At 42.0% G+C, this 12,212-nt stretch overlaps 1 protein-coding gene across 1 annotated transcript in view; it reads left to right on the top strand.

Annotated features, from left to right (window-relative positions):
- The window catches only part of ttll12 (tubulin tyrosine ligase-like family, member 12), an 86,568-nt gene that overhangs the window by 45,005 nt on the left and 29,351 nt on the right, over nucleotides 1-12,212 (top strand). The window contains exon 5 of the mRNA XM_013140101.3: nucleotides 10,769-10,902. Coding sequence (XP_012995555.2) covers nucleotides 10,769-10,902 — 134 coding nt within the window. The remainder of the gene's footprint in view (nucleotides 1-10,768; nucleotides 10,903-12,212) is intronic.

Here is a 12,212-nt window from a genome sequence, read left to right as displayed (position 1 = left end):
GTAATATTTGAAACACTGAAACACAAAATCAGTTATTGTAAGCAGACACTGAATTTAAGCTCTGGCCTTTATGCAGAAAATGACCTTCCATTATCTGTTTTTATTGGAAAACTACACTATCAGAGAGTGTTTCCACTTGTTTAACACGGTACTATTAAGATAAGCATCTTGTCCCAGCTGCGGTCTTGGATCGAAGATTTAAAACCGAGAGGTTGTTAAGGGATGATCTGGTGCAACCGGTTTCGAGGCAAACTCGATGGCCTACAGCAATGATAAGAAATGTCATGTAACATGATCCTGAAGCCACAGACTCTGGCACACCTCGTGTTTCTAAATGGGAATTCCAAGTTACTATAGACAGACATTTAGCATAATGTTATTTAATTTAAGTCAATTTTATGTTTTCGTTTTTACAGCCAATATATGCACTAGTTAAATGTTGAGCACTTAATATTTGAAAGCATGTGATTAGCAATTTTTTTTACATGTAGCCCATTGACAGAATTTCTTTTTTGTTTCAATCTGGCTGAATTTTAATTTAATTCCAAGCAAGTACATTTCCTATTTATTTTATACATTCTATAGGCAAAATGTTGTCTAGAAATGCTGAGCATCAGATTTTTCTAAGCACCCGATATATAATATACAAAATATACAGTTGGTCTCATAAGTTTGCATACCCTGGCAGAAATTGGAGAAATTTTGGCATTGATTTTGAAAATATGACTGAACATGCAAAAAAACTTCTTTTATTTAAGGATAGTGATCATATGAAGGCATGTATTATCACAGATGTTTGGCTCCTTTTTAAATCATAATGATAACAGAAATCACCCAAATGGCCATGATCAAAAGTTTCCATACCCTTGAATGTTTGGCCTTGTTACATACACACAGGTGAAAATGGCAATTAAAGGTGAATTTCCCACACCTGAGGCTTTTTAAATTGCAATTAGTGTCTGTGTATAAATAGTCAATGAGTTTGTTAGCTCTCACGTGAATGCACTGAGCAGGCTAGATACTGAGCCATGGGGAGCAGAAAATAACTGTCAAAAGACCTGCGTAACAAGGTAATGAAACTTTATAAAGATGGTAAAGGATATCAAAATATATCAAAAGCCTTGCAAACACCATTCAGTACTGTTCTATCACTTAAGAAGTGAAAAATTCAGGATCTCTTGATACCAAGCCAAGGTCAGGTAGACCAAGAACGTTTTCAGCCAAAACTGCCAGAAGAATTGTTTGGGATACAAAGAAAAACCCACAGGTAACCTCAGGAGATGCCCAACAACACCTTGACACGCCTCACAGCTTCTGGCACACTGTAATTTGGAGTAACGAGACCAAAATAGAGCTTTATGACTTGGAGAGGGGTCAACAAAGCCTATAGTAAACAGAATACAATCCCCACTGTTGACCCTGTGGTGGCTCACTGATGTTTGGGGAGCTCTTAAAGGCATGGGGAATCTTGTGAAAGTTGATGGCAAAATGAATCCTGCATGTTATCAGAAAATACTGGGAGACAATTTGCATTCTTCTGCACGAAAGCAGCGCATGGGATGCTCTTAGACTTTCCAGTATGACAATGACCCTAAGCACAAGGCCAAGTTGACCCTCCAGTGGTTACAGAAGAAAAGGTGAAGGTTCTGGAGTCGCCATCACAGTCTCCTGACCTTAATATCATTGAGCCACTCTGGGGAGATCTCAAACATGCAGTTCATGCAAGACGACTAAAGACTTTGCATGACCTGGAGCCATTTTGCCAAGACTAATGACCTGCAAGAATTACAAAAGATTGCACTCTGTCATTGATGCTAAAGGGGGCAATACACAGTATCAAGAATTAAGTGTATGCAGACTTTTAAACAGGAGTCAGTTAATTGTTTTGTCGGACCGTGTAAGCGGAGCTCGCCAAGAAGAACGAATGTCCCTTAGTGAGTGAGTGACTGGCTAAGTAACCCTTGTTAAATAGCCTAGTGGTTAGCAATTGCTCAATTCTCATGACTATTCCAAGGAAGTTAGTAGATACTAATAAGCCTGTTACTGGCTAATAAATTGTTAAAACAGCCAGTGGCAAAAGCCATACAGTTCGTAGACACTGTTTGTGGTGGAGGTAAACTTGATAAGAAACGTTAGTCAGTTTAACACAATGCTCACTGTTTACGGTTATATTGCGTCTATTTCTTGTGGATTTTCTAAGTACGCACCCGGGCATGCTTTCTGGGTCAGGATAGACCGAAACTTAGCTGGCTACAACATTCAGGGTAAACCTAAACTAAAGCCATTTACGGTTATACAGTATTCTTTACAAATGGTAAATATATTACCATTTCTCCAAGGGTATGCAAACTTTTGAGCACAACTGTACATAACATATACTAGCAGCAATTTGGTAGAAATTGGTTGTTCAAGTTTCAAGTTTATCAAATGTACCGAATAACACCACATCATCCTGCACAATGAAATTCTTGTGACATAACACCTGACACCTATGTAGTAAGAATTAAGAAAAATATATAAAGCAAAATGTATAGCAAAAAATAAAGCCATATAATATACACCCATCAGCCATAACATTATGACCACTGGCAAGTGAAGTGAATAACACTGATAATCACGTTATCATGGCACCTGTCAGTGGGTGGGATATATTAGGCAGCAAGTGAACATTCTGTCCTCAAAGTTGATGTTAGAAGTAGGAAAAATGGGCAAGCGTAAGGATATGAGCTACTTTGAAAAGGGCCAAATTGTGATGGCTAGGGTCAAATCTGCATCCTTTGTGGGGTGTTCCCGGCCTGCAGTGGTCAGAACCTGTCAAAAGTGGTCCAAGAAAGGAAAAGCCTTGGGGTCATGACAGGGCCAAGGATTGCCTGTGTGGTCTGATCCAACAGACGAGCTACTGAAGCTCACATTGCTGAATAATGTAATACTGGTACTAATCGAAAGTTGTCAGAACACAGTGCATTGCAGTTTGCGTATGGGGCTAGGTATCCGCAGACCAGTCATGGTGCCCATGCAGACCCCTGTCCACTGCTGAAAGCACCTACAATGGGCACGTGAGCATCAGAACTGGACCAAGGAGCAATGGAAGAAGGTGGCCTGGTCTGATGAATCACATTTCCTTTCACTGTACATCAAGTGGATGGCCGTGTGCATGTGCGTCACTTACCTGGAGAACACATGGCACCAGGATGCACTATGGGAAGGAGGCAAGCCGGCGGAGGCAATGTGATTGTTTGGGCAATGTTCCGCTGGGAGCCTTGGGTCCTGCCACTCATGTGGATGTTACTATGACATGTACCACCTACCTAAGCATTGTTGCAGACGTTGGTAACGGTATTCCCTGATGGCATTGACCTCTTTAAGCAGGATAATGCACCCTGCCACAAAGCAGGAATGGTTTGAGGAACACAACAATGAGTTCAAGGTATTGACTTGGCCTCCAAATCCCCCAGATCTCAATCCAATCGAGCATCTGAGGGATGTGCTGGACAAACAGGTCCGATCCATGGAGGCCCCACCTCGCAATTTACAGGACTTAAAGGATCTGCTGCTAACATCTTGGTGCCAGATACCTCAGCACATCAGAGGTCTAGTGGAGTCCGTGCCTTGATGGGTCAGGGCTGTTTTGGTGGCAAAAGGGGATATTAGGCAGGTGGTCATATTGTTATGGCTGATTGGTGTACATAGCAACAAATGTAATATTTAATATTATAGATATGGCAAGTATGGCAATTTAATACATAGTATATACACTCACCTAAAGGATTATTAGGAACACCATACTAATACTGTGTTTGACCCCCTTTCGCCTTCAGAACTACCTTAATTTTATGTGGCATTGATTCAACAAGGTGCTGAAAGCATTCTTTAGAAATGTTGGCCCATATTGATAGGATAGCATCTTGCAGGTGATGGAGATTTGTGGGATGCACATCCAGGACACGAAGCTCCCGTTCCACCACATCCCAAAGATGCTCTATTGGGTTGAGATCTGGTGACTGTGGGGGCCATTTCAGTACAGTGAACTCATTGTCATGTTCAAGAAACCAATTTGAAATGATTCGAGCTTTGTGACATGGTGCATTATCCTGCTGGAAGTAGCCATCAGAGGATGGGTACATGGTGGTCATAAACAATGCTCAGGTAGGCCGTGGCATTTAAACGATGCCCAATTGGCACTAAGGGGCCGAAAGTGTGCCAAGAAAACATCTCTCACACCACTACCACCAGCCTGCACAGTGGTAACAAGGCATGATGGATCCATGTTCTCATTCTGTTTATGCCAAATTCTGACTCTACCATCTGAATGTCAGAAATCGAGACTCATCGGACCAGGCAACATTCTTCCAGTCTTCAACTGTCCAATTTTGGTGAGCTTGTGCAAATTGTAGCCTCTTTTTCCTATTTGTAGTGGAGATGAGTAGTACCCGGTGGGGTCTTCTGCTGTTGTAGCCCATCCGCCTCAAGGTTGTGCGTGTTGTGGCTTCACAAATGCTTTGCTGCATACCTCGGTTGTAAAGAGTTGTTATTTCAGTCAAAGTTGCTCTTCTATCTACTTGAATCAGTCTGCCCATTCTCCTCTGACCTCTAGCATCAACAAGGCATTTTCGCCCACAGGACTGCCGCATACTGGATGTTTTTCCCTTTTCACACTATTCTTTGTAAACCCTAGAAACGTTTGTGCATGAAAATCTCAGTAACTGAGCAGATTGTGAAATACTCAGACCGGCCCGTCTGGCACCAACAACCATGCCACGCTCAAAATGTGTGATCAGTATGATCATGAATCAGTGTTGTTTGTCGAGGAGCCTTATGGCCTGAGGGAAAAAACTGTTATTGAGTCTGGACGTGCGTGCCCCAATGCTCCGTTAGCGTCTTCCAGAAGGCAGCAGTGTGAACAGAATATAGCCTGGGTGGCCTTGGTCTTTGATAGGGCTTGACCCAAATATTTTAATATTCGGATATTCGTTTGTTGGGTAGGTATTCAGTGTTTCACTACTTGGATATTCTTTTTTTTTTTTTTCTACAAAATCAATATAGGCTATCAATGAAGGCTAACTGACATACATTTTGTGAGCACGTCTAACGTTCCTCTCTCTCACAGCAGTGAACGTCACGCTTCAGTTCACCTTGGGCGTCTAATATTGGCATGCAAGCAGTTGTTGCCACACATACATGCCTTCATTCATTGTACACAAGAATCAGGCACTTGAAAAGCTTAACATTAAATTTCTTTTAACAAGATATAATATTCTGGATCTGACAAAATTTTCTTTTGACAAACAACAAATAACACTTAACAGGTAAATATTTCACTACTGTTTGGTGGTGCATTATTATTATTTGGATTTAACTGCGTTGTGCAGTACCTTTCTTTTTTACGCAGTGTGAGAGTGTTTTATGCAGCAATAAACGTGTGTTTGCGTAACCTCTCCTGTGAATGGCTCTGCATGCTTCCACACGTAACATTGGTATACATTTGTTTATTGAAATGTATTTATTAGTTTATTGAAATGTGTGTTTTGCTGCTGTTATTATAACTGTGCTAATTGCGCTACCTATTTATTACAGTTTGTTGCACTACAGTTGCCTGCTGCACTGTGACTGCCCACTGCTGTGTATGGATGGGTAATGGTTTAAATGCAGTGGACAAATTCTGTTTTAGTGGATGCCATACTGAGAAATGTACTTTAAGAATTGTAAATCTTAAAAAATACATTTTAAATACCTTGGATGTACTAGGACTATGCTGTTTCTGAGCTTCTGTTTCACAGTGCTTTGTTAGGCATTTGGAAGCTGTTATTACGAGCATCCCTGTTGGTCTATATCTGTAAAATTGTAGATCAAAATGCTTTTAAAATCCTTTAATACTTAAATTCAACCGAAAGACAAATGATTGCAGTGCTTTGCTGTCCATTTCAGCCAACACTAGAGAAATGTTGCAGCACAACTGTAGAAGTAGGTGAGAGTTTTCACAGATATGCCAAACTTCTTGAGTCTCCTCAGGAAGTAAAGTTGTTTTTGGCCAGTCTTTACTGCTGAGTTTGCTTGTCTGGGCCAAGTGAGGTTATCTTTGATGAACACACCTAGAAACTCGCCTAGAGACTTTCTCCACTTCAGCTCCACTGATGTGTATGGGGGCATGACCCCCGCTCTGCCGCTTCCTGAAGTCCACGATCATCTTAGTCTTGCAGACTTGAGACAGAGGTTGTTTTCCTGGCACCATGTAGCCAGGTTCTTTACCTCCTCTCTATAAGCAGTCGCATCATTGTTGGACATGAGACCCAGGATGGTTGTGTCATCCATGAATTTAAGGATCGTGTTGAAGCTGTGGCCGAGCAGTCGTGTGATCAGAGAGTACAGGAGGGGACTGAGTATATGCAGCCCTGCAGCGTCCTTGGCTTAGGAACAAGCTTAACAGGTAAAATGGTGTTGAATGCAGAGATGTTGTCCATAAACAGCATCCTCACTTATGAGTTGCCTTTTTCCAGGTGGGAGAGGGTAGTGTGTGTCGTCAGGACGATGGCATTGTCTGTAGATTTATTAGTGTGGTATGCAAATTGAAAGGGGTCCAAGGTGTCAGGAAGGGTGGTGCTGATGAGAGCTCTGACCAGCTGCTCGAAGCACTTCATGATGATGGAAGTCAGTGCTACTGGGCGGTAGTCGTTCAGGCAGTTGATGGGTTTCTTCGGTACAGGGATGATGGTCTGTTTGAAGCAGGAAGGGACTGCAGATAGAGACAGGGAAAGGTTGAATATGGAGGTTGGCGCACCCCCTGAGGACATGGGATGGAATGCCATCAGGCCCTGATGATTTCCGAGGGTTCACTTTTTTCGAGAGCTCTCCTCACATCGGCCGTGGTTAGGGACATAGTGCCGTTGTCCTGGTTCTCAGCCAGCTACATCTCATCAGGAAGCGAGGCAGTAGAAATCACTCATATATACTTACTGTCAATGTTTCCGACTATGTATCTATAAATCACCACTTAACAGAGGCTCATCCTTTGTATTTGTGGCAGCTCAATTTACCTAAGAAAGAGAGGAGACAGTCAAGTGATGATTGTTGTCACCTACTTTACCTTCATTGACATGCATTTTTCAGACCTGTTTTTAATTTTTTTATCCAATCCTCCCTAGAGTCTTCTTGGGTGGGATATTAGGAAGTTCTGGCATTCATGGTTCCCTCAATGAACTGTAGCTCCCCAGTAGCAGCAGCACTCATCAAGCCCCAGACCATGACACTCCCACCACCATGCTTAACTGTAGGCAAGACACACTTGTCTTTGAACTCACCTGGTTGCCGCCACACACTGAACCAAATACGTTTATCTTGGTCTCATCAGACCACAGGACATGGTTCCAATAATCCATATCCTTAGTCTGCTTGTCTTCAGCAAACTGTTTGCGGGCTTTCTTGTGCCTCATCTTCCTTCTGGGACGACAGCCATGCAGACTAATTTGATGCAGTGTGCGCCGTATGGTCTAAGCACTGACAGGCTGACTCCCCACTCCTTCAACCTCTGCAGCAATGCTGGCAACACTCGTACGTTCATTTCCCAATGACTACCTCTGGATATGACGCTGAGCATGTGCACTCAACTTCTTTGGTCAACCATGGCAAGACCTGTTCTTAGTGGAACCTGTCCTGTTAAACCGCTGTATGGTCATGGCCACCTTCCTGCAGCTCAGTTTCAGGGACTTGGCAATCTTCTCATAGCCTATGCCATCTTTATGTAGAGCAACAATTCTTTTTTTCAGATACTCAGAGAGTTCTTTGCCATGAGGTGCCATGTTGAACTTCCAGAGACCAGTATGAGGGAATGTGAGAGCGATAACACCAAATATAACACACCTGCTCCCCATTCACACCTGAGACCTTGTAACACTTACGAGTCACATGACACTGCGGAGGGAAAATGGGTAATTGGGCCCAATTTGTGGTGTACTCACTTTTGTTGCCAGCGGTTTAGACATTAATGGCTGTGTTGAGTTGTTTTGAGGGGACAGCTAATTTACACTGTAATACAAGCTGTACACTCACTACTTTACATTGTAGCAAAGTGTAATTTCGTCAGTGTTGATATAATCAAATATTTACAAAAATGTGAGGGGTGTACTCACTGAGATACTGTATGCAAATTTCACACATGATATAACAAACAGATGATTACTAATACAAAAAATATAACCAACCATATACATACGTATAGCAGCTTAAAAGTATAACTATACACACAGAAAAACATTAAGCACAGCTTGTCAAACAACCTGGACATCAATGACTCAAAGCCCTGCTGTGCAGACCTGAGGTTGTGTTAGTGCCTCTTCATGGCGCCACCAACTGGTCTTTTCTGCCTCTTGTAGAAACTGCATCACCTCATCATCCACATTTTTGCATTTCCGAGATGGTATTGGTGACCACATTGGTTTGGAAGATAGGCTTGATGCAGAGCAGTGTCAGCTAGAGCAGTCACACTGCTGTAAAGGCCTAGCGTCTACTAAAAGGAAACCACATTGTTAACATCACACCATGATAGAGCTCTTATATTTTAGTCATTCATTTAACAAACAGTAGCTCTACATATTCAAAAGACGATTTCGAGTTACAACCCAAACTGGTTTGTTGAGACAAACATACATACAATTGCTAAAATATACAGCTTTCACTTACTGATGATACAAGGTGCTGCCATCTTGGATTATGAACTTGGGGCGAGTGGGGTTCTTACGACTTTCTGAGTTGGAATTCCGACTTGAAGGGGAGTTTCAGTTTAAACTTTTGACTTAAAACTCTGACCTCCGAGTACAACTGGAACGCATCAAAAGCTTTCCCCCTTCCCCTCGTCCTTTCTTCACACATTATTTGAATGCCTACAGCGAATCAACAAAGTCTGTTAGATTGGTTTGAAGATGTCTTCTTAACCCAGATGTCCACATATCCTCTTGGTTTATTCTAAGTGTAGCAAATATGTAACACAAAATTACAATTAATGTTTTTTTTCTTTTCAAACATATTCAGTGACCAATATAACCACCCTTCTTTTCAATAACTGCCATGAGCCTTTCTTGATCTGTTCACGTTCAGCTTTTGTTGAAGCAGCAACCACAGCCTCCCAAATGCTGTTCAAAGAGGTGTATTGTCTTCCCTGATTGCAGAGGTGGGGGACTCGAGTCACATGACTTGACTCGAGTCAGAAATGTTGTGTCAAATTATTGATTTATTTGGTAGGTAGCCATGTAATAAGCAGGATAAGGTATAGCGAGGCGGTTGTTATAGCGAATTCAACCCCTTCAGGCTGATTCAAGTTCCCTCCGCTTCGTCCCCCCAAAGAATTGTACCGCGGAGGAGAAAAATATTTGATTTTGAAATCGAGCTTCGCACCGAGCGCACGTCAGAAACAGAGGACAGTGTGTGTGTGTGTTCATCTCTTTAGTACTGTGACTTGACTTGACTTGAAACTTATAAGGACTCGACTTGACTTGCTTAGGGTGAACCCTTGACTTGACTTGACTTGCTTGATTTATCTGAACTGTGACTTGTGACTTGACTCGAGACTTGATGGTTAAGACTTGAGACTTGCTTGGACTTGACCATGTGTGACTTGTCCCCATCTCTGCCTGATTGTAAATCTCACATTTGAGACGGGCCCACAAATTCTCAATAGGATTTAAGTCAGGAGAGGAAGGGGGCCAGGTCATTATTCGGGCATCTTTGTGGCCCTTGCTGGCTAGCCAAGTAGAGGAGTACTTGTATGCATGTGATGGAGCATTGTCCTGCATGAAGTTCATGGCCTTCTTGAATGCTGAGGACTTCTTCCTGTACCACAAAGTATCTTCCAGAAACTGGCAGTAGGTTTGGGAGTTGAGTTTCAGTCCGTCTTCAACCCGAAAAGGTCCAACTACCTCATCCTTAATGATAGCATCCCATACCAGTACCCCTCCTCCACCTGGCTGGCGCCTAACTGAAGTGGTGCCGTGTGTCGATTAATGATCCAGCCACGGGCCCATCCATCTGGTCTGTCAAGAGTCACTCTCATTTCATCTGTCCATAAAACCTTTGAAAAGTCTGTCTTCTGGTATTTCTTTGCCCAGTCTATACAGTACATTTCTTCTATAAAGTACAATCTATACAGTAGAAAATCTTATTCAATGGTGATTGTGTTTCAGCCTTCTTGACCTTGGCCATATCTCTTAGCACTTGACACCTTGTACTTCTGGACACTCCAGGCTGCAGTTCTGGAATATGATGGCACTGGAGGATATTGGGTTCCTGGTAGCTTTACGTTTAATTCTTCTCAAGTATTTTGCAGTTAATTTGCGTCTTTTTTTCTCCATGTGTTTTTTGCACCCCAGTTGATTATTTGCAACAAAACCTTTGATTGTCCAGTGGTCATGCCTCAATAATTTAGCTTTTTCAAGAGTGTTGCATCCATCTGAAAAGCATTTTACAAAAAAAATTACAATTTACTTTTCAGTGTCAGTTTAATCTCTTGTTTGGCACATTTCACCTGAGGTAATGAAGTTGCCTAATAATTATCCACACCTTGATATTAGGTGTTATTCACTGTTGCCACACCCTCCCTCATTACACCAATAAATTTTACATGAAAATGATTCAATTCAATGAGCATTCAAGTTTATATGGTTTGTAGTTGGAAAATGTGCATAGAAATAATGATACGATCAGAATACTCACTTGCCTAATATTTGTGCACACAGTGTATGTCTACCTCTTCTTTTTCTACTATTTCTTTCCTGGCTTTTAGAGGAAGTAACACGAGACTATGCTTATGGTGAGAGTGACCCTCTCGTGCGGAGATGTCGGTTGTTGCCCTGGGTGCCAGCAGACTTGGAAGGGGTCAGCAGCTTGACTGCAGAACCCGCTGACCTTTACTATGAGGTAGGGGAACTAGAAACATTTTGTGAATACAGTCAACAATTAGTTTAAAAAAATCTAATCAAATATTACATGTCAAACTTACATGGAAATACTTTCTTAATGGTGAGTAAGAATTTTACATTAATTTAATTTAGTATACTACTTAGTCATGATTTATTTTGTTTTCTAGAAATATAATGTAAAAATATATATATTATTGTTATTATTGTTATCGGAGAATATATGGAGATCTACAGTGGGGAGAACAATTATTTGATACACTGCCGATTTTGCAGGTTTTCATACTTACAAAGCATGTAGAGGTCTGTATTTTTTATCATAGGTACACTTCAACTGTGAGAGATGGAATCTAAAACAAAAATCCAGAAAATCACATTGTATGATTTTCTTTTTACAATTAATTTGCATTTTATTGCATGTCATAAGTATTTGATCACCTACCAACCAGTTAGAATGGTTGGTAGGTGACCTGTTAGTTTTTCTTTAAGAAGCCCTCCTGTTCTCCACTCATTACCTGTATTAACTGCACCTGTTTGAACTTGTTACCTGTATAAAAGACACCTGTCCACACACTCAAACAGACTCCAACCTCTCCACAATGGCCAAGACCAGAGAGCTGTGTAAGGGATAAAAATTGTAGAGCTGCAGATTGCTGGGATGGGCTACAGGACAAAAGCCAAGCAGCTTGGTGAGAAGGCAACAACTGTTGGTGCAATAATTAGAAAATGGAAGAAGTTCAAGATGACTGTCAATCTCTCTCGGTCTGGGGCTCCATGCAAGATCTCACCTCATGGGGCATCAGTGATCAGAAGGAAGGTGAGGGATCAGCCCAGAACTACACGGCAGGACCTGGTCAATGACCTGAAGAGAGCTGGGACCAAAGAAAACCATTTGTAATACACTACGCTGTCATGGATTAAAATACTGCAGCGCACGCAAGGTCCCCCTGCTCAAGCCAGCGCATGTCCAGGCCCGTCTGAAGTTTGCCAATGACCATCTGGATGATCCAGAGGAGGAATGGGAGAAGGTGATGTGGTCTGATGAGACAAAAATAGAGCTTTTTGGTCTAAACTCCACTCGCCGTGTTTGGAGGAAGAAGAATGAGTACAACCCCAAGAACACCATCCCAACCGTGAAGCATGGAGGTGGAAACATAATTCTTTGGGGATGCTTTTCTGCAAAGGGGACAGGACGACTGCACCGTATTGAGGGGAGGATGGATGGGGCCATTGTGATAGTAATTCCATCGATCGACACTCTTAAAGGAGTAAGAAACCGAGACAAAATTCTCTTGGCACAATTAAGTTTAT

This window comes from Esox lucius, chromosome 23, assembly GCF_011004845.1.
Source record: "Esox lucius isolate fEsoLuc1 chromosome 23, fEsoLuc1.pri, whole genome shotgun sequence".
NCBI classification, from domain to species: domain Eukaryota; kingdom Metazoa; phylum Chordata; class Actinopteri; order Esociformes; family Esocidae; genus Esox; species Esox lucius.
Note: the sequence above shows the minus strand (reverse complement) of the source record. Positions and strands in the feature narration are given on the sequence as shown.